The sequence below is a fragment of the Sinocyclocheilus rhinocerous genome, unplaced genomic scaffold, assembly GCF_001515625.1.
Source record: "Sinocyclocheilus rhinocerous isolate Xijiao unplaced genomic scaffold, SAMN03320098_v1.1 scaffold2279, whole genome shotgun sequence".
Lineage (NCBI taxonomy): Eukaryota > Metazoa > Chordata > Actinopteri > Cypriniformes > Cyprinidae > Sinocyclocheilus > Sinocyclocheilus rhinocerous.
Genome location: NW_015645063.1, coordinates 293,134 through 316,746, shown reverse-complemented (window position 1 = coordinate 316,746; position 23,613 = coordinate 293,134). Strand labels below are relative to the sequence as shown.

At 37.2% G+C, this 23,613-nt stretch overlaps 1 protein-coding gene across 10 annotated transcripts in view; it reads left to right on the top strand.

Annotated features, from left to right (window-relative positions):
• Positions 1–23,613, top strand: part of dlg1b (discs large MAGUK scaffold protein 1b) — a 140,420-nt gene that overhangs the window by 10,271 nt on the left and 106,536 nt on the right. For 5 of the 10 annotated variants that reach the window (XM_016508553.1, XM_016508550.1, XM_016508549.1 and 2 more), the window contains exons 3-4: positions 6,321–6,484; positions 11,328–11,399. In XM_016508553.1, the coding sequence (XP_016364039.1) occupies positions 6,321–6,484; positions 11,328–11,399 (236 nt within the window). The remainder of the gene's footprint in view (positions 1–6,320; positions 6,485–11,327; positions 11,400–23,613) is intronic. The other 5 variants (XM_016508552.1, XM_016508551.1, XM_016508557.1 and 2 more) reach the window with 1 other exon arrangement.

Sequence of the window (23,613 nt, the reverse complement as noted above, 5' to 3'; positions counted from 1 at the left end):
ATAAGAACTGATAGATCCAGCAGAATAAGAACTGATGATTTGGAATCAGCTTTTGCAATGCGTACGGCTTCCGTGACTGACAGTAGCGCAGTCTCAGTTGAATGGCCACTCCTGAAACCTGACTGGTTAGCGTCCAGGTTGTTGGACGAAAGAATGATACCTGGTTGAAAACAACTCGTTCGATGGTTTTCGCTATGAATGGAAGGAGAGAGACAGGTCTGTAGCTCTCTGTAAGTGAAGTGTTTAATGTAGGTTTTTTGAGCAGTGGGGTTACCTGAGCCTGCTTGAATGTAATGGGGAAAGTTCCTGTGTCTACTGAGCTTTGAATTTATTGAAATATTTTACTGAAAATTAGGGGTGTAAGAAAATATCGATACACGGGAGTATCGCAATATTTTGTTTGGCGATACAGTATCGATTCTCAAAAATGGAATATCGATATTTAAAAAAAATAAATAAATCATACAAGATTCATGGCAGTTGTTTCATTTTGAGTTTATATCCCGACCGCTAGATGGCAGTCTTCATCTCTGAACTTAAACAGTGACAGGAAATACTAGCATTAGAGCATGCCACTAATGTTAGTGTTAATATAGTTCACTGCTAGTAATGGAGGATGAAAGAATTGTTCCAGTTCCCGTTTCGGTGTACAAAGCTGAAGTGTGGCGTCATTTTGGCGTTGCGCGGGCACTGTCTCGGTCCCGCCGCTTGCCGCGTCCCGTGTGAAGAGCCGCAAGAGCCGCAAGATGGCTCCTGTCATGGTGGGGGCGTTTTGTGCAGTTGCAATCGCGATCTCGGCAATTCCACGCGGAACATAAATACAAAATGAAAAACCTGTGAAATCCATGTGGAAAGGTTCTGAGAATGTTTAACATCTGTATTTATTTTGTTTAAAAATTTTGTTTTCTTTAGAAATCCTGCATGCACTTTATTTTTCATTGATATTAAGCATATGTAATTCTTTTGTTCAGATCAAAATGTTATGACATTGTATGTTACAATTGTAAACTTAAAATGTGAACCTTTAAAGCAGGGTCTAAAAAAATATATGGTCTTTTTATAAAATACATATTATACATTTAACTAAAGGATCCTGCAAGCACTTAAATTTTCCCCCCTTGACTCGTACTGCACAAAAAGTGGTTCAATAACGTTGAATGTTACAGGGACTGATTATTGCAAATGCAGATCCCACTGTGTTCTGATTAAATAAATGTTATTTATTTATTTATTGCTAAGGTTTGCATATGTTGGTGTGCTCTTTATGACAGCTTTCCTAAAAATATATTCTATTCCTAAAATAAGAAATATCCCAATATATTGCCTTGCTTACAGTATCACAATGTATCGCAACATATCGTATCGCCAGATTCTTGCCAGTACACAACCCTAGAAGAATGTGGCGAAATCATCAGCTGTTATAGAAGTGGTGGGAGGTGGTGGAGGGGGACAGAGGAGAGAATTAAATGTTTTGAAGAGATTACGTGTGTCTGGAGCACTGCTGATCTTGTGGAAATATGAAGATTTGGCAGTATGGACTCCAGCAGAGAAAGATGAAAGCAAAGACTGATACATACTCAGGTCTGACGGATCTTTTGATTTGCGCCATTTTCTCTCTGCTGCCCTGGAGGGAAGAGAGGAGGATACTACAGAGGAAAGATGGGAGGGTGAAAGGGAGCGTAGGTTTCGTCTAAAAGTAACCGGTATAGGTGTTGGTGGCACACAGGTAGCAAAATGTAGTTTACATGTAATGAAGAAATGGTCAGAGATATATATGGGTTCTACCAAAATGTTGTCTGCAATACAATTGCATGTGTTGCCCAGGAGGGCGGTAAATTACCACAACCTGGAGTTTTATAGGAGCTGTTACAGTAATCGCATGAGATTCAAATGAGTTATAATTGCATAGGGGAGAGTGGGTTGAGTATTTCCAATAGTTTGAAATGAGAAGACCAGTGCCCCCACCCCGGGCCAACCTGACGTGGGGTGTGAGATAAAGAGAAATTGTTAGATAGAGCAGCTGGGGTTGCTGAGTCTTTTGGACGAATCCAGGTCTCAGTCAAGGCAAAGATGCTGAGTGTGGATTGTAAGGAAAAAGCAGAAATTAAGTCTGCTTTGTTGAGAGCTGACTGTCAATTCCAGAGACCCACAGAGAAAGAAAGATGTGCAGTAGAGGATGTAGAGATAGGATGCAGGTTAGCAAGATTGCGTTGCCGTCTGCGTGTGATGTTAGAGCGTTGTTGAGAGACAGCCAGAATGTTTTGGAAATACATGATAGAGGTGGAAAAGTGAGGACAGAAAAGGAGAGTGTGTAAAGGGAAGTTAAAACTAATACTTAAATGTAGGGGTGCTCCGATCAGGATTTTTGAGGCCGATCACTGATCGCCGATCACAGAAAGCAGCATCTGCCGATACCGATCACCAATACCGATCTTTTTAAAGCCTTCTTTTTATAATTTATAACTATTTATTAGGGCTGCACAATATTGGAAAAAACTCACTTTGCGATATTTTATTTTTTCCTGCGATATATATTGTGATAAGGAAAAAAAAATCACCACATGACTTGAATAGTTTCTTTGGAAAAAAATATAATGATTGGGGTGATTTACTAAATCAGCATAGTAAATAAACAAATTACAAAATATTACAGAGCAAAGATACAAATGCAATAAGCAGTGCTTTATATTTTTCAGGTAAGTCTAACAGTATTCACAGTGTTTCCCAAAGGATTTTGTGAGACTTTGGTGGGTGGTCCTCGATCTCTCTAGTGAATAACGGAGTTCACTGCATTCACTGTGAACGGAGCCGCTCTGAGCGGGTCGCCACAGTCTAGTTAATGAATGGGAAACACTGATTCAGGTACAGAAACTGAATAATCAAATGTAAAAGATACTTGCAGAGCACAGTATTTCAGGCACAAATAGACGCAGAAGTGAACAGAATTCAGAGTTCACGTGCGTGCGTCTGCGTGGCTCTCACCGTGTCTACACAAAATACAATGAACCCATTATAATCAGTGATGCTGTGTGACTGTCTGGCGTCTGCCGTTGCTAAGCAACCGTGACCTGCGCTCTCCAGGACGACACGGAAGTTTCAACAAAGGATAAATGGATTTCCAGCACTGAAAATACACTGGATGCGGTGCGGCACGACAAATCCCCGACAGTAAACTGATGCCGCGATCTATTTATGATGTACTGACACAAAGTTCAAATGATTGGCAACGGTCGCTTTGTCGCGTCCAGTGTAGACAGTCTTTGGGGCCGTTCACACGTCGCGCCTAAAAACGCGTGGGAAAACGCCAGTCGCGCCGGTTTCTCCTTCTTTCCAAAGCGCTCGGGAGCTTGTGCTTTCGTGAAGTTATGAAATATTTTGCTCAAATAATGCAGCGGACTCCTCTAGAGTGCTGTATAAACGCACACTCTTATATAATGCATTTTTAATTTGTTTGATGCATGATGATTCAGCACTTGAAAAATCTAAATGCTGTCATTAGGACCTTTGATTTATTTGTCCCAGATTGTTTTCAATAAGATAGCTTTGTTTTCTAATTTTTTCCCTACTTTTGGACAGGTTGGTTGCAAATTTCAAGCTGCTCTTGACATCTTGTGTTCTACCATTCTTTTTTTTTTTCTAACACTTTAAAGAGTTGTCACATAACCAGCAGTTAGGCTACCTGCTATCAGATGTCACTGCATGTTATAAACAAGACATGCTTTGGAATAATGTCAGTCACTGGCACACAAATAAAAATGTCAGTTTCTTAATGTTAAGAAATGTAAATTTCCAGGTAGTCAGAGTCAGAAAAAAAAACTCTGATAAGTGATCACTTGTATGGTTTTTCAAAAACCAAACAAACAATCAAACAAATTAAAACAATATTTTCAATAAGGTGAAGTGAAGGCCCTTGTATTTCACCTGAATAATTTCAGTAAACAGACTCAGTATTTGTTTTCCTTTTGTTGTAGTTTTATTTTGGGAGTAGTTGCATGACTGAGAGGTCAGTCAGATGTTAAATGGTTGGATTCTGTGACAACCTCTAGCTTCACTAAGGCTCACAGGGGAACTGACAAGTGAAAGAACAGCGATTAATCTCAAGAAATAAATCCTGGATTCGTTTAGCCAACCAGAACTTTCGTGTCTGTGGGACAAATGTTTTATTTTATTTCTGGCCAACCTTAAAGGTGGAGAATGCAGTTTCTGCGTTACTAGTGTCACAGCATGTTTTCAAACACTCTTTACAAACGCCCCTTTTGTGCTTCATGGGTCTATAAAAAGTAAAGACATATCTTGACAGGTAAAAGTAGGCTACTTGCAATAAAAAGGTCCAACATATTAGAAAATTATTTAACTTGAAGTTGAGCTTGCCTGTCGAGAAGAAATACTGCAAGTTTGTCGTATCAATTGAAACTCAAAACATTCCATCAAATTCCTCAATCTTGTAAAAACACTGCCAGTGTTTACCCTTGCTTTACCCCATTGTCTATCTCTGTGTATTTTGGCAAGTCTTCGAATTTTGGCTTGCACTTCTGTAATGGTATTTGAATTTCTTTCTCCACACTGGCTAAACACCCTCTGGCTTAGCCTGGACAGTAGCCATGCACCAAACTCTCCCTATTGGGTGCGTGGAGGTATGCAGATACATATGATGACAGGCGGTTATAGGACATTCTATCATTGCATTCGGACCGAACATTGGATGAAGATTTTAAGGTCCTGAGACTTGCACAGAAGCTATTGCTATCCAGACTTTGAACCAGTTTAACAAAAAATGTTTATGAAAAGCATTACCCTAACATTACATAAAATAATCTAGATTTAAATTATTAATGGTCATAGGACAAATGCTCACTAGTGGGAGCCCAGTTACAAGCCTGCAGTGGTTTTTCAGAGGGGCTGTGAAGTCACTGGACTCAGGGTTTCAAAGGGAAACCAGAGATGAGGGAATCACCCCCACCAGTGTGCATTATAAAAATATTTATTCTCATTGCTGTGTAGCTCCATGTGATCCCACATGTATTTTCAGACTGTTACCCAATCTCTGACATGCATAGAAGAGCTATATCCCTCTGCTATTTTCTCTCTCTGCCGAGTGTCAAACAGCACGCCATTCTCTCAAACAGTCATTTCCCCTCTACTTGTGGAAGAGACTAGTTCCCTAATTTATTTGAAACTGCACATATGCCTTTTGTGTGGATTGCTACTGTTTGTTTGATTTTTAAAGTGGTCTTTAAAGTCTTATCTGCCATGTACATACATAAATATGCACTGTGTTTACTCATGACTGGGTGGTGGCTTTCAAATAAGTGCTATAAATGTTCATAATAAAAAGTTCCTGTGGGGTCCATCTGTTGTTTTTGTTGAAAGCATGCTTGCTGACCCTTGTATCATTACGATTATAACCTGATGAATGTTTTAACAGCTGTGAATGACCTTTAAATCTCCCATGACCTCTAGCTTCAGTTCACACTCTTGTTTGTAATCTTTAAACTGATGTTCACTCTAGGGCTGGGTATCGATTCAGATGTCCCGATTCGATTCGATTCTCGATTTTTTGACTACATTCAGTGAATATAGTTTTAATACAAATGCCATTGAAGACTAATGATAAGATTCACGTTAATCAGATCTTGTTTTAAATGTGTGCCGAAATAAATCCCGGAAAAGATAGATTCGCGGCTTTTGAGAATCGATATTGAATCGACGTCATTTAAAAAAACGATTAATCGAAAAATCGATTTTTTTGCCCAGCCCTAGTTCACTCTAAGATGTGTATTTATAGATACATGTCATTGGCTACTAAATCACATCAGTAAAGAGACCCTGATCATTAATGAACAAGCATTCAAGATTTTAATCTGCACAAATACTGTGCCCTTGAATGACCTTCAAAACACTTCTATCTATATATCTTGCAAATATAGTGCCCCACTAAAAGACGTTTGGACACTTAAGATACAATTAAAAATTTAAGAAAGTTTTTTGGTCAATTTCCGGTTGTCAAATGTTAGTGAAACTTTTATAGTTAACGTAATGAACCACACCTGTGGCTGCTACGCTCTGTGTGAACTTGAACGGAAATGACTCCATGGATCCACTAAAAAAAAATCACAGTGGTGCTGGTTGTTTAGAATTAATAGCAAAAAGTACTTTTTGAAATGAAATTGTGTATGCAGTAAAATTCATACATTTACATGTGGCCTAAGTGTCTACATATTTTGTGGGGCCACTGTATCTTGCTTATCCTTTTCTTTTTAGTAAGCTCACTCAGATATGGGTATTACAGAAAAACTGAAAAAAATATTTTCTTTTAACAGATATCCAGGAATTTTATGAAGTGACCTTATTGGATAATCAGAGATGTGGGGAATCGGTGAAAGTGCCCGATGCAATACACCCAGTGAACCTGTGGGATTTCTCCAGCTTTCAAAGCACAACGGTGACTTCAGGCACCCTGCCCAGCCTTAGCACCAGCATAGAGGTAAGTGTGCTTTAATTTCTAATCATCTGAATAGGATTAGATAGAGTGAATAGAGCTCTTGATTTTTTTTTTAGGTCAGATCGATGCTGTGTTTAAAACTTTGTATGTCATTCAAAGTCTGCAAACACATTTCTAGCATCTCACAAACATCTCAGTGTAAAAACATTTGAATGTTTTGTAAGAAATCCAGAAAAGGGCATGCTGCTTGTTTTTCACAACTTGTCTTGAAACAAGTCATGCCACAACATGGTCATTTAATTATATAGGCTATTATTCAGGTTACAAAGCTACAACCAAACATGGCTTACTGTTGATTGACATGTTTATTGGGGATTAATGGCAGTCTTAATCTTCATTTGTAACTGTTCTGAATGGGGAATGGGCACATGCTTTTACAGTCACACCCTCTATGTAATCATCAGTCAGGCTTTCTGAGAATTTGACATCCTGCTTTGCATGCAGAGTCAATCACAATTATCATTGATCCTAAAATTTACTGTAATCCATCTTAAAAGGGTCTGCTGGAAATCGTGTACAGAATGACACTTTCACAGAAACTGTCAGAAAAGACACTCTGTCTTCCTGGATTCAGGGAGAGCAAATTGGTCTCAGTAGCTGTGCGTGACGTGGTTGAAAACAAATACGACGAATGAGTCTTTACACTCCGTGGCTCTAACTGCAGTCTCTGTGCATGCTGTTTGTGCACTTGAATACTTTAGTAGCAGATGTTCTCTTTCCCTGATGCAGAGGAACAGAATACTGTACTTATGCAGAATATCCTGAAAGGAAGCAATTTTCAGTCATTAAATGACCTCTTAAAATCATAACAAGATAGATAAGTTGGTACAGAATTGTGACTAAAGTGAACAAGCAGTAAAAATACATTTTTTAAATGTAGGAGTGGATGTATGGAGACCTTCAGACTTTTGCTGCTTGATGTTTGTTTAAAGAGTCATGAAAACTATTTCAGCACCGGTCATTTCTCACCACAGTTATGAAAAATGTGGAAAACAGTGGACGTGGTAAGCTGCGAATGGGAGAAAAGAAGACAACACAACAGTTGTCTCTACCAGTCAGCTTTGAGTTAAAAGTGTAAAAGGTTCTCACAAATGTGTAATGCACACAACAAAATGAAAAACTTTTTATACGTAGTTTTGTAAGCTCACAATTCATTACGCTCCAATAATTGTATGTCTGTAGATTAATGGTAAATGGCAAATATCACTAGTAAACAGTATTTTTATATTGTGCATTTCTAATCAAACTGCAATTGTATGCAATTATGCACAAAGTGTGAAAATATAAAGTGTATAAAATAATTGTTTTTTATTAGGGCTGGGTAAAAATATTGATTTCTTGATTTTAATCGATTCTCATTTTTACGAAACAATATCTATTCTTAAATCCCAAGAATCTGTTAGTGTAGCCTGTTTTCAGTTAATAAACAGAACATTATAACGCACCTCCCATCCAATAAATCGCAATAAGCTTTGTGCTTTGCTACTTTTGATATGAAACAAAGTCTCCGATTTCAAATTCTGTCCATTTTGTTACAATATTCATTCAAACAATAAATGCCATTTGGGCGCTGTTTACTGTGGAGTGATGGATCACTGTAGCACCTCAGTTCAAGAGAATTGGCAGCGAAATCCTTATCCTCTCATGTAATCGCTCAATCAGTGTTTCAACCGCGCAAAGACATCAATATAGCGGCTTGTAAACAATATGTACAGAAAACCCAGCCCTAATTTTTCTACAGTGTAATTGCGTTTTTAGGAAACTTTCTAGCCATAAATTTATATTAAAAATTTTTTCAAGTTTCATCCCACCACAAAATGCTTTGAAACACTGTAATGACAAAATTCTCTTGTGATGTATGTCTGTTGTTTTACATTGCTAGTAGACAAAATACTGACAGTGAGAAATACACAGGACCAAAAGTGCCCATAGTTGAAGAAACACTCCTTTATGACTGAATGTTTGTTATGGAATTTTAGTTTACTTGCTGGACAGATAAGCTGTGGAATTCTAAGGTAACTCCAGACATTTTGCAGTTTAAATTCTTAAAGTTTTACTAAAGTTTACTAAACGTTTTGCCCTACTATAATGTCTAACATAATTGTGAACAAACTAAATAGATAAAAAATAAACAAACATGCTTTGTACCCACTTTCTCATATTTCTCGGAACTTGCATGAATTAATCACTTGTAATAATGAAATTGAGGTTGGATAGTGACTTGACAGACCACTATCTTACTAGCGTCTTGCAACTGTAAAAAAAAATAATAAATCCTGTTAATTTTACAAAATAAAATTGGCAGCTGTTGTTGTCAGAATAATTATGTAAAAAAATACAGTAAAAATGTAAAACAGCTTTACAGAACAACCTTTAAATATTTACAGCTTAAAGGGGTCATATGATGTTGCTAAAAAGAACATTATTTTGTGTATTTGGTGTCTTTCACAATGAAACACACAGCGTCTCCACGACATGGGTGCGGCAACAACAATACTACAGCGAGAATAAAAATGACACCACCTTTCTTTGCGTGAACATTTGGGCGGTGTTAAGCAAATCTTCCCACACAGTGACGTAGACATGTGTGGGTGTGTTTAAACGAGGCATTTTAGGAGGGCGTGGACGACTTTTAACTTTTTTTAAAGAATATCTCTTTGGGTTTGAGACTTTAGTCTTTGCAACTTTAGGGATCTTATATATGCACAAACAGCTTGTAACACTCCAAAGAGAAAGGAAAACTTGAAATCGCATCATATGACCCTTTAAAAAAGTAAAATGAAATAATGTATAGCCACACTGCTACTAAACTGTTTTGTACTTTTAACATATACTGACAACCACCATAGTAACACAGGTGGTAAAGGGAAAGCCATGTGAAGAATCAAGAGTTCATCACAAGTAGCTTTTCCACAAGCTGAAGTAAATACTAATATAGAAGGTGCACTGTGTCATACACACCAATACAAAACATCATAGTAAAGCCACGGTCATGCTAGACTTTGAGGACACAAAATTTCTACTGACACCACAACAGTCTTAATATGAAGTGACTCTCTGTGTCCTTTTAAAAATCATAATTCAACATAATTATATAATGCGTATTACATAATAATGCGTCCAAAATGTAAAAATATGCAATCTTTCTATCAATCTATCTATCAGTCACTTTTGAATTCTACTTCTCCAATTCTGCAGATTTAAAGTTAGCATTGTTTGATTTCAGCTCACACAGGTTACACCAATCTTATACTTGTGAGTCACACATCTTCGTGTGATACGAATTCGCAGGTCACCAAAGAGTTCACCAAACTTGAACGCTGGAACACACAAATTTCGTGTGAGCTTGCGTTTCCTGTCTCCTGTGTTTGCATGCATAAGAATGGAAGTCAGTGGAATGAAAAGTGTAGTGTGACTGACCCTTAAAGATATAGTTCACCCAAAATATAAAATTTGCTGGTAATTTACTCAGTAAAGAAGTTTTTAGCTGAAACCATGGTCCTTGGTGATTCATAAAATGCAAGCAGTTATTTGCCTGATGCTATGAATTACAGGTAATAATGTTGTGAATTATGTTCCATTTCTTGCACAGACCAATCACTTCATAAGACCTTAATATATCATCATGAGCCACGGGTTTTAATGTTGTGTTCCTTAATGTGCTTTTTTTATTCTCAAATATGGGCAGCCGCTGACTTGTATTTTATAAATCATCAAGGAACATGGTTTCAGCTAAAAACCTTCCTTACTGTTATACTGAAGAAAAGTCACCTACATTTTGGATGGCCTGCCGGTTAGTAAATTAACAACTCATTTTAATTTATCTGTCAACTATCACTTTAACATACAACATAAAATAATGCAATAAACATGGATTTTACAACATAAGATGAAACATGGAACCCTAATGTACATAACTGATAAGAAGAAGCTAAGCTAATAAGAAATATTTATTTCTTTGAAAAATATGAAGTGTGTCACAGGGAATTCTGTAAGTGTTCATTTTTTTTTCATTGTAAATTGTAGGATGCACTGCTATTTTTACTTCCAAAAACTGTACATACAACAGTATTTTACTTTAATAGATCTAAAAGGAAATGTAATGAGATTTTAAAGTTTTTCACCGTATATAAAAACATTCAAACAGCAGTTAGACTTAGATGTGTGAACCATGTTGATGTAATATGCATGCTTGTAGCTGGACCAGTCTGTTTTTTTTTTTTAAGGCAGTTGTCACAATACCACCACCTGCCTGCAGTGTGTAGACATGTACAACATGAACAGCCACTTTTGAATATATTTATAAAAGAACAGAATATTCTTTTTTTAGCAGAGCATCATTGGCTCCACACATTAGCTTAGTCTGAAAAAGGACCTTTACTGATTGACTAATATTCCACTAACAACAATATAACGTTTTCAGAATGACCCGTGTCACAAGCCAAAATGTTGCATATTTTCTGTGGGTGAGTTAGTCACTAAACTGGTCTGATTCTATAAACTGGTACACCTTTATATCACTACAACTTGGAAATCTGAGCCCTAAAGAGGTGACGTGGAATGATCTATCATACCATTAACGCAATAATCACTTATTCAGGTTTATTCTCATTTGTCTTCCACTGTAATTTACAGTACTCTCTAATATTTTGTTTTATATAAACAAAATATTAGTTGCTGCTTTTTTCAGGCTTTTGAACTTCATACTAGTGGAATATAGGTCATTTTAAATAAACTTGCCTAACTTGCCCCTCTGCTGTGTATTTCAATGTATTTTTCTTTTCCCTCTTGTTTCTTTATGTGTTAATAAAATGGCCACTCTCAGGACTCTCCCCTCCTAAATGAAATCCTTCATGTGCTCGCTAAAGCGAAATCCTCCCCCAGTGAGCTGGACCAAGTAAGTATCATACCGACACGGGTCTGGTGGGTTGGGCATCCCCCATGGCCGCATGTCTGGGCCGCTCATTTCCTCCTACCCCGTTCCCCAAGCCTCGTCGATGGGGTTTACTCCAAGAATAGAGGGACTCATGTTTCATTGCGCTTCATTCATTTAGGCTCGCCTTATGGGTTTGCCGTGGACAAATGTCACAGCATTATCGATGGGAAAAGTTTTGGTGGCCAAAAGCTGTGGGTGGCATTTTCACAATTTTGAAACGGAAAATGTGATTCAAAATGTGTTAGCCGCATTGAATTCTCAATCTCTGAAATGTGACATTTGTTTCTGAATGTAATCAGCCTGATAACTTTTTATAATTTGTGGTGTTGGACTTAAAAATATTTTTAATATAATTGTGAAAATGTCAGTTTGGTGTGTTGGTTTCAAAATCTCCTGTTACCAATGTGTATTTAAATCTCTTATCCAAGGGCTGTGTTTTTTTATACCGAAGTCTGTGTATTTTGCATTGTTGACCTTTTGCCTTTTGTGTAGAATGATTATACCTTGATGTCCTTGTCAAACTAAATTTCACTATTGACCCAAACTATGATGACACATTTCTATTGCAATAATTAACATGACAAAGTTTTTAATATTTTATTTTTTTAACTGTACTTTGTCTTATATTCAACAGCATAAAGTTACTGCTAAAAAAAGTAGTAAACGCTAATATAGCTGAGCTTGTGACTGACATATCAGAAATGGAAAGAACTTTTTCCAAGTAGGTTTACACACACACAAGGAATTTGTCTTTGGTGATAGGAGCTTGTTATCGGAATTTAAGCGATTATATGAAATAAAATCTATAACACTAATAAATAAAATATAAAAAAGACAATAAAAAGTCATGGAATGGAAATTTCAACTGAAAATGGAAATACAATAGTATTTTTTTATGGTCTCACGTGTACCCCATATCTCCCATTAAATGTTATTATGCAGAAGTTCACTTTCATGTTCCAAATTTGAAATTGTGAAAAGGGTTCATTATGGAAAAAACCCAGGTCACAGGAGATTGTGGGGACTGTGGAAGATAGGGGGATGTCAGTTTAAGGTTATTGCACTATGCAGAATTTTCTGAAAAAAAAAAATTGTAGACCTACAAAAATAATCCCTCTCAATCATTACTTGTGATTGGTAGTTTTTGTGTCTGCAGAGACACTGTCCTGTGCCTGTGTAGCCACCAGCCAATAACGATGCACAGCATGGGGGAGTGCCGGACTTTATCGTGAATTTATCAATTATTTGAACTCCTGAAGCTCTGCTAATTTCTCCTGTCTCAACACAAAAACAATTAGCTTGTGTTGCTATTGCTTTATTGACTGCTGCATCTCGACTGATTATAAGGCATTGTAATTACGTTTTAATGATGACATGTAATTGTTTATTTCTGAGCTAGACAACTGATCTTTTATAATAGATCAGTGAGCTAGACTAAAGATGGCTAAACTGCTTGCAAATTACAGCCAGTCATCTAATTATTAGGGTAACTGTTCAATGCTATTTATGCATGATAAACATGATATTTTCGAAATGCATTATCACTCATCTTCCCAGAGTTTTGTGAGTCGGTTGGGCCATGTGTTCTAGTAACTATCACGTCAGGGGCTGGGTGTGTGGCTTCTGTTCGGTGCATTTTGCGACAGGATACACACACGGCAGTGGTCAACCATTTGACGGCAAACAAAAGAATGGCTTCAACAATGCCGTTGTCTGTTTGCATGTATAGCATGACAAATAATTAACTGCACTTGAAGCTTTCAGTAAATTAAAAATGAAACACCCAAAACTGTATATGGCATCATAACGAAGACGAACTATATGTTTATACGTGAAATTCTGGAGGGGACGTCGGATGGTGCCGTGTGGTGACGTAATGACGTGCGCCATTAATCGATCTATGTACTATAACATGTAAAACGGGAACATGAAAGGAATATTCTAAAAGCAACTCATGTTCGTAATATGAATCGTAATATTGACTTATTCAGAATAAGGTAAATAATTCGATTACTGATGTCCATGTAACCGTAGTCAGTGTTCTTCCAGTGAAAGGAGTATAAGGTCTCTGCAGAACAAAAAGGCATTTCCCAATTTTAAGGCATTTTCAAACGGCATAGGCGTTTTTCAACCTTGTTACCTGATTTGCTGAAATTGACCCTTTCCTCCCAAAAACACACCCTCCTTAGTTACTGTTGCTATGTCTCAATACACTAGGGATGTAACGATTAACCGCGAGCCGGTTGAAAATCGATTCAAATATGTGACGATTCAAATCGGTTGAGATGCCAAACAAATCGCGATTCAGTTAGGGGTAGGAGTTTATATGAATGTATGTCTGAGGGGAACTTACTGTCTTTCGATGGTATTTTTTCTTTTCCTCTTGCCTCTGTATAACGCATATTAAAGTTCATAAGTTCAGCGCTGCTTTGTTTACAGCGGTAACCAAGGAAACACTGTATCATTGCTGTTCATAATAGCTACGTCTACACACCTTTCATTTTTTAAGACTAAAACAAAAGATGGATTCATTGTTATTCTTAATTAAAAAGCACAACAACAATAAATCGGTAAGATACAATGACAAACTAGCTTACAAAACGTTTAACAAAAACGAATAAGATGAGGCATGGCACACACCTCATGCTGTATTATATACCGACTAATAAATTACAGAACGTTTAGCAAACACTGAGGAATCATATAAATAAATAAATAAAAGAGAGCCTCCATAGCTTAAGGTAAACAGCAAAGATAAGTTTTTCAAAAATGAAAACAAAAAGAAAAGTAAAACTAACGGTGACAGTGCTTGCATGTTTTTTTCCCCCCATAAGAATACCAGCATGTTCACCTTAAGAAACCTTAAGGTTTAAGAAGCAGTCTTTTACTTGACTTTCGCTTGAAAACCATCCATCGTTTCCTCAATATGCGCGTAATTTTTGCTGTAGCGGAGTAGGTATACACTCTAAGCGCTGTTTTGTTATGCTTTCAGTTTCGTTTGCCCTTTGAAGTTTCTCATATGCAACAGAAATTGCAGCGCTTATGAGTTGAGCAATAACATGCAAGTGCTATATTAGTATATTATTATAGTGTTATATTTCAATTTCACAAAGAAACGTACAGTATTTTGTCTAAGCAATAATAAAAGGACACATTTAATTTATAATTTGTCTTAAATATCATTTTGTGAATTGAATCGAATCGTGGAATCAAAATCGTGAATCGAATCGTGAGTTGAGTGAATCGTTACATCCCTACAATACACTATTTTTCAAATTTAAGTCCACCGAACTTAATCTACTCTCCTGTCTGATTTGTTTGTCGGGCAAGATGGCGGATTTGGCATTATGATCGGTCAGATCGCTTATAAATCAAGCTCTTTGCGAATGGTCAATTGTCTGGGCGATTCCTGGAGAAGCATTAAGAGAGATTGCATGTATAATAATGTAAATGGATTGTGGTAAACTACCAGATGTTTAATGTTTTTGCTAAATTTGCACTATAAAAAGCTTCAAACAATCTACTTCCGCTCACAATAAAGCATTATCTAAAAATAGCTAACATTTCACTGTTCTATTTGGTGAATTTGTTTGTCATTCAGTTTTAGATTTGTCATCAGTCATCATTGTGTCTATATGGTCAATAAAGTAATCCTATTGTTTAAAGTTTTCTGAGTCATCATTTCAGGTCACATTTTTATATTAATGCATCTTACAAGGTCAGTTAAATATCAGTAATAAATATTAAGCGTACGTAGCAAAATACTATAAAGTAAGATACACCAATGCAATTAAGTGCCTCTGTATGTGTTGTTGATATAAAAAAAAACAAATAATACACCTACAGTACTAACGTTATAAATAGTTATATTGCATTTTAAACCAGATTTAAAGGTGAGATTTAGATTTAAATCAGATTTAAAACAGCTATGAGAGATTTACTATAAATAAAATATGTATTTTTCTCACTCGCTGTTTCTCACGGGCCATTGGTTGTGTTCTGCACTATTCATTTATTTTGAAGCTCATCAACTATTATAAAACACCTGTAGCAGCATAAGGCGAAATGTATAATTGTCACAATATAGCTACTGTTTTAGCCTATATATCACTTACACATTTCATTTGTCTGTCCTTATCCTTAATTGCAATTGCTGAAAAAGAGTATTAAAAAGAGTTAAATATTTCCATGTCTTAAAGAACAGATTTTCAGAATGTTTTCCCCAGTTTTATGGAAATCCTAAAGACATGCAGCATTATTTTTTTTTATTTCTTGATTTGATCATGATCTAGGCATAACAAAATAGTTGCAATAATGAGAAAACAAGAAAGAAAATAATAATGCATGGCCTCTTTGGGCTTTTGTTTTTGATTGGTTTGTTTAAAAAAAAAAAAAAATGCCTGTCCTGGTTTGAAAAAGACCAATACTTGTGAAACGCACCCTTTTTGTTCCACAGAGACCTATGGGTACAGGGGCCAAGTTTGAATGTTGTGTTTGCAAACAGCAATTGAAAATTTCTATATAGTGCACCTTTTAAATGCACAAAGCTAAATCACTCCCATTATGAGCAACAAAGGTAAGTGCCCTGTGTGTTGATGCAACACTCGCTTAGTTGTCAGACATATTATTCTTATAATCAGTATGATTTGTTATAATAAAATATAATATTCTATTCTTAGCAAATACAACATGTACTTTTCACTTTTGTGAATCACAATATTGTATATTTAACCCAGAGACACTGAAGTTACTTTGGATGTTAAAATGTTTCAAAAATGTTAAGACTAAGATTCCGACGCATGTGTATTTTTGGACTTGGTAACATCAGCATTCATCTCGCAAGTCAGAGGAAATGTGGGCTGTTTCTAAGTAATTTGTCCCCCCCCCCAGCCAAGTTCCTGCTTTAACATGAACACCAACACTAGCACTATTTTGTTAGAAACTGTTTATTACCCAGTGTTCTTTTTGTTTCCTTTGATCCAAAACCCTTTGTGAAACTGCAGCATGCACTAGTACAGAGGCTGCTTCTGAAGGGAAGGGCTGATCACTGTGCGCATCAAATATTTAATCTTACACTGCATTTCAGGACAATCTACTTATGAGCTATATAAAGGCTGCTTTTACACTGTTGGCTCAGTGTTAAAACGTGTGTGAGGTGACTGATGGTGGGGCTGCATCTGCTGGGAACATGCTTGAGATCTGCCGAAACACTTTCTCTGTGGGGTGTCTGGATTTCTCTCCTGTACGAGTTGTCACTTTCAAATCTGTACTTGTCAGTCTTTACAGGATGTGAGAAACTCTGCTGTGAATGAAATATTGCAGTGTAATTTTATATGTTCATGAATTTGTAATTAACACTAGCATGATAAAGTTCAGGTAAATTCCTTAAGTTTTTATTATTCTGAAAAGCAGTGGTGTAGCAAGTCAGCCCCATATGCAAAAAAATTTGTTCGGCCCCCCCAAACGTTATGGGCTCCAACTCGGTTAACTTAACATGGGCCCTATTGTTGATTTTTCTGAAGTAGGATAACATTACGTGAATCGTGACTATTCACAAGCTGTTTTACGGTATAGGCTAAATGCTTGGAAATTATATTTAACGTTTTCAAGTCATTATTTCATTCATTATTTGTAGCACGCAATCCACCCAATAATCGCAGCTTTGTGCTTTGTTACTACAAAGTCTCAGCCTTCTGTCAATTTTATTAAGTAAAATACAAACAATAAATGTGTTTTTATGCTCTTTAATTTGTAGTGAGATAATTCACCTCAGTTGAAGCGGCATATAAATCAATGATATTTTCCTCTTTAAAGGCACGTCCCGTCGGATTGCATCGGCTGTGTGGATGAAGACTACAACTCCCACAATTCCACACTCAGTCACGGCTCATCAAACTAGCCTTTGTCGCTGTTTATTTTGAATACGCGCCCTCTAGCGGCGAAAATTAAATATTGTGCCTTTAATATTTGCAGCACAAAATTAACATGAGTATTTGAATGCATGCATGAAAAAATGTCTCATGAAATCGATCAATCAGTTTCAAAAAACGTCAATAAGTCTACATTTTATTGCTGTTTTTTATGTTAAATATGAAGAATGACGGATGCCACAGACTTTCTTAATTTTTTTTTTTTTGGCGGAGTAGGCTATAGATAGGTGGAATTTTCACATTAACTTCACGCAATATAACATGATTTTATTATCGTAATTTTGTCTTTATTCTTAAAACATTATGACGTTAATCTTATTTAGTTATTTTTCAACGTGGCTCTAAAATGCTGTAGTATAGACTATTTGTAGCTACTGAATTTGACGCACCTGACTCGCCATCTCCTCATTAGAAGTGTCTTTATAGAGAAATGCATCTTTACGGATTACATAATGAGAGAGTTTTTGTTTTTGAATTGAAATATTTCGTTTTAAAATAGTAATTTAAAGCATTATATAGATATATTTATCACGTCGGTAGGGCAAGTATTCGCTGAGTTTCAGTTCATCATTGTGAGGCGCTCCTGCTCAAGACAGAGACGACAGAAAGCGCATCGGAAAGCGTTTGTTTTCCTTATTTTACAAAATCACAAGGTTAGTTTTGTTGATATTGTGAGTGCACACAAATAAAAGTAGACCCTTTGTAGTTCCGAATGATGTATACTCTTACCTTTATGAACAAAAATGCGGCGTATTTTTAAGCTTCCACTGTTATTAAAAAAAATGCAAATTGTCGCGCTTGCGCCTCCCATGTCCTGCAAAGCGCGATTCAGCTTTCACTCTCCGCACAAACGTTTGGAAATGCGCCTAACAGGGCACATTTATCTAGGTTAAATAATTAAATTAATACTGTGAAATGATGCATGAAGTGTTTTATGTCTATAGGTTTTATTTTAGGCAAGTCGTCCTGTTGATTTGAGATGGCTAAATTGATCAAAAATATGCTCAACTCACTGTCTGCCGCTGGCCGCTTGGTCGTTCCTTTAAAAAAAAAAAACCTTGAATTTAACAAACGTTCCAAACATATTTCTAAATTAACTTAAAGAAACGAAAAGAAATATTACCATTTTGCTATTAAAAACCGAAACTGAACTATTTTAATGACTGCAACAGCAGCTGTGTAATGGGGAAGAGAGAAAGCAAAAAGACACGGGCTCCAGTCGGACTCGGTTGAGAATTCTGATAAGCTGTCGGACAAGGGAAATTCAGGGAAATTGCAAGGAAATTCATTCTCTCGTTTAAATTAAAAGTTCCCCCCGGCTCGGCCGGCCCCCAATCTGCCCGGGCCCGTATGCACCTGCATACCCAGACGCTACGCCACTGCTGAAAAGTCTTCTCCGTTCCAGCAATGCCATTAATCAGACAATAGTGACAGATATGAAAAATGTTTGCATTGATATGAGTTATTACCTTTCCGAGATCCATGCAAAGTCATTATAATTTTTTTTTGCTGGCTAATGTGGTCTTTAACAAAGTATTAAAATTAGATCTGGATCGCAACGCATGCAACATGCCGCACTAGATGTGTTTTTCGATGTTATCTGGTGCTGGTTGAGCTATAATTAAAGATGTCATGTCACGGACCACTGAATATTGTTATCTTTATTAGACATCGCGGAAACCCACCATTCGTTTTTAGATAATGACCCTTTGCCTGTCGTGGTTTAGTCTTTGCGTAGAATCCATAAATGCGGGCACGGTTTTCTAGAAAGTGTGAGGCTGTCTCCAGCGCTTTAATTTAAACCGATTTGATGGTCGCGAAGAAGTAAAGGCATTTATTCTAAGTTTGATCAGTGAGATGCTTGGTGCAGCAGCGAGAGAGTATGCGGCGTGGTGTGATGCAGCGCGCTCATGCGCTTTCGGGATTATTTGGAGACATGTGCGTATCTCTCTCTCCCTCTTTGTGAACTTCACTGACATGGCCAACATGGAGAACAAATACGAACACGTGGATCGCTCTTGTTTTTCTCTCGGTCCGTAAGGAGTAGCTGTGAGCTCCGCATTTATGAACGGATTTAGCGTGATTCTCGTTAAAGAAGAGAGTTGCGAAATGACATGCTGAGAGGCGCGAGGTCTCTGTCCGATATGAGAGAATGGACTGCATTTGTATTGTTACGACCAAGGTAAGCGCACAGATTAACGGTGGTTTATTGCGACCATCTGAATGAAGGCATTTACCGCATTTTATTGTTATTAATAATTCGGTTTATTGCTGTGTACACACTATAATAGCCGTACTTTGCTAATACTTTATGGCAGTTTTATGATCTTAACTCACCCTCAAATGCATTAAATTTGAGACATTGGTACCAACTTTCTGTGTTGTTGAAAGTCAATAAATATCTGCTCACAAGACAATACAATGTTATAATGGAAGTTTATAGTATTTTGTCATTTGGTTTCTTTTGAAGATATTGTTGTTTAACCAACACTGTAATTAAATATTCATGATTGTGGAGACAAAATCAAATTAAAAGTTTTAGAATCTGCCATCGAAACCCTATATTGATTGACCACTGTTCAGGATCCCTGTCATTGCCCTGTGTTTAACCAGTTCTCTGGTTATCTGGCTTTTCTCACTTTATGGATTGAGACCAAGTTTGAGGCTATGTGCTATTTTTTTAAACTCATTTATTTGTTTCATAGCATCCCCATGCTCTGCTCATATTTTATTTTTCATTTATTATTATATATATATATTATGGATACTACCAATACCAACAGTTTTAGGGATGTGCTGTCTTTATATTACCCCTGGTGTGATGTCACGACACTTTCATGGTATCTCACTGTACTGTAGTTAAGTTCTTTTATTTCAGTACTTAATGTCATGTATATTTGTTAATGACTGAACATGCAATGCTGAATTGCTCATTTTTTTGCAGTTTTGTTTGAGAGAAAGAAAGATGGCAGCAGGACGTTTGGACAACATCTGGCATTCTGTATGCAAGTCTTTTCCGCCCTGCTTTAATGCTGTTTATCTCAAGGGCCTTGCTGTCATTTATCTTGACCTTCAGGAGGCTGACAATTCTGTCTTTGATCTCTGGTACACTGTCTCTCATAACTGTGGGCTGAAGTGATACCATATTGTTTGATTCATATTGGCCTATTACTCAAAAACTAATTTATCAAAACAATATATGAATAGTATTTTTTTGGTCCATTCTGTAATAATAACATTTTGTTATTGTATGTTAAACTGATTTGAGCCAGTGTATTATTATATTTAAAAATGAAAAGTAATATATTTGGAAATACTGTTAGGCAGCATGCTGAACATTGTGTCACTGTAACATGTGTCTTGTGAAACATTGTGACTGGACCAGAACAGATATATTATCATCCAGAGTTTGAGATAAGTAACTTAAAAAAAATTTCAAGAAATTTTTCCATTGTCAGTGTCAATGTATAAAGCACAGCTCACAAAAAAAGTCACTTTCTTATCAAGCAGCTTTCTGTTGGTCAGCTTATCTACGTGACCAACTTAAATCTGTTGTGAAGACTTCATGGGGAAATTGTTTGCCCTCATTCGAAATTTCCAGTTGTGTGGATTGCGATTGAAATGACTAAATTTCACCCATGAAAATTCGCCAAACAATGGTAAATCTTTAGAAAACTTGGTCTCACAAGCAATCCAGACTGTAATCTGAACCTTTGATGACTATGTAAAATAAGTTGGATTGCACTGCAGAGTGCAAGCTACAGCAGTTTATGCTTAGTTTATGAGCAGTTTGGCTCAGCCTGGAGTAACGTTTTGCACTGAACTGAACTCACAAACTGCTGTTTATTTCATTTCTGAAGAGTTTATGGTTATCTTTTTTTAGCTGCAGCATACGCTTACATTTCTGATCCCTAAATATAGACTACTTAAATGACATTTCTAAGTAAACCGATGAATAACCTATGAGCTTCTGTTGTCAGAAATGTTGCAGATGAAGCTATTTCTGCTCAAGAGAGCAGGGTTTGTGTCCCTGTTTGGGAATTCTCAAAGAGCTCTCGCTTTCTATCTCTTCCCCTTTCTTCCTAACCTCTGACACACCCGCCCCTTGTTCTGAGTGCCTGGTTTTGAGGCGTCACAGAGGATGGGCTCCAGTTGTGTGCAGTGACTGCATGTTTTTTGCATGCATGACTGCTCATGCTCATGTCTCCTCTGGTCTGTGCCAGCCTCAGGGCATGTCAGACTTGCAGTTAAAAGCACATAGATTTCCATGTGGGCTTTGCATCAACTTCACCCAGGACCAGGAGACAAAGTCAGGAAGAAGCTCTTTTTGTATACATTCTTGGTTTTCTCACAAAAGTTTATTATATTTTCAGAGTTGAGTATCATTTTACTCATCATCATCATCCCTAAACTGCCCTCTTAAACATTTTCATTGCCTGCCCATCAAATTACTGATCCTACCATCCACGTGATATTTGCTTGTCAACATTATGCACTCTGAAACATTTAAATCAATCAGGGTTTACAGTTTATATGCTTTTAATAGTCTACAGGCCTGTTAAACTCAGCAGTGCCAAAGAGCTCTGTAATAAAAACTAGCCATAGACTGGCCTAAGGGATTAAACAGACACAAGTAATTCAACTCATTTGTGCTTGTGTATGCACTGTTTAAATCTGGTTTAGTGGGGCTGTGTGGGAGTCACTGTAGCATAGCCTGCATCAAATGTCACATTATCTCAATCCACGCAAATAAATGACTCATTGGCTTTGATATGGACTGTTCTCCTCTGGGCATTACAGTCTGTGCTAATCACTTCCTCCAAATATACAACATCTTTGATGTCAGTCTACCATGACTAGTTCTTGATAATGTCTTGAGAGGTCTCACAGCATTAATATATTGAAATTAATGATGGAAGCTCCATTGTTATCTAAATGTGAAGTGCCGTACTGTATCATGTGTCCTGTCTCTCAGGTCCCTGTTACTCTTGTCATTTTTATGCATGGTGGTGATGTCAAGCTTTTTCTTTCTCCTTGTGCTTTTATGCTGAATTATGCATTTAGTGGCTCTGCGATATCAGGCTGGAACACCGTATCTCCTCTTCTAAAAATACGTTGGTTGTTTTTGGTGCCAAGAACCTACTGGTCAGCTCTGATGGAGTAATGCCTCTGTTTACTAACAGGCTAAACCTAGGTTTAAGGCTGTTTAAGTGATTGTAAAAATGTAGTTCACAAAACCACATTCTGATGTGTGTTTTCTTCACATCAGCTGTTAGTCCATATGGACCCACAGCTCTCAGTGGAGATGTGGTGTAGCGTGACGAAAGGCGTGGCACTGCTGAAAGAGGGAAGAGTCTTCATGTGGTTATCTTATCTACCTAGTCTATTGATAAAGCCCTAAATTCACTCATAGCGGGTTCTTTGGATTTTGAGTCAGTTTTCTTTAGGATTCAACAATTACTCTTAATACCTTTCATTAGTAAATGTATTTTTGTTTAGTGCAGGGGTGGCGAACGTCGGTCCTGGAGAGCCGCAGCCCTGCAGAGTTTTGCTTCAACCTTAATCAAACACACCTGAACAAGCTAATCAAGGTCTGAAGGGTTACTAGAAAGCTACAGGCAGGTGAGTTTTAATTAGGGTTGGAGCTGTACTCTGCAGGGCTGCGTGCGGCTCTCCAGGACCGGAGTTCGCCACCGCTGGTTTAGTGTCTCAAAGTAGAGGTTGACCGATAGTGGATTTTAGTGATGGTGATAACTACCCTAGTGAAAAATAAATGGAGTTCGCCACCGCTGGTTTAGTGTCTCAAAGTAGAGGTTGACCAATAGTGGATTTTAGTGATGGTGATAACTACCCTAGTGAAAAATAAATATACTTAATAGAGCTGCACGATTAATCGTTAAAAGATCGCGATCTCGATTCAGACAACCACACGATCTCATTTCTAAATGACAACGATTCTCCCGTGTCTACTAAACCTTTGAAAAAGTCTTACCGGATCATTCAAATCTGCGTTCGCACTGCCGCTGACACAGAGAGAGCAGTTACCTTGTTTGGTTAAGAAACAGCTTCACAAACAGTCTTTTCAAACTACTACACAGTATTATTTCTGTCGTACAGTCATTCATATTATCACAGAGATACTGGGATGAAAGTTTATAATTCAGATATAAACATTGATGTCTATGGTAGCGCGACCAAAATAGAGCAAATCCGCGTTTGAAAGTAACTGCCACATAACGTTTGTG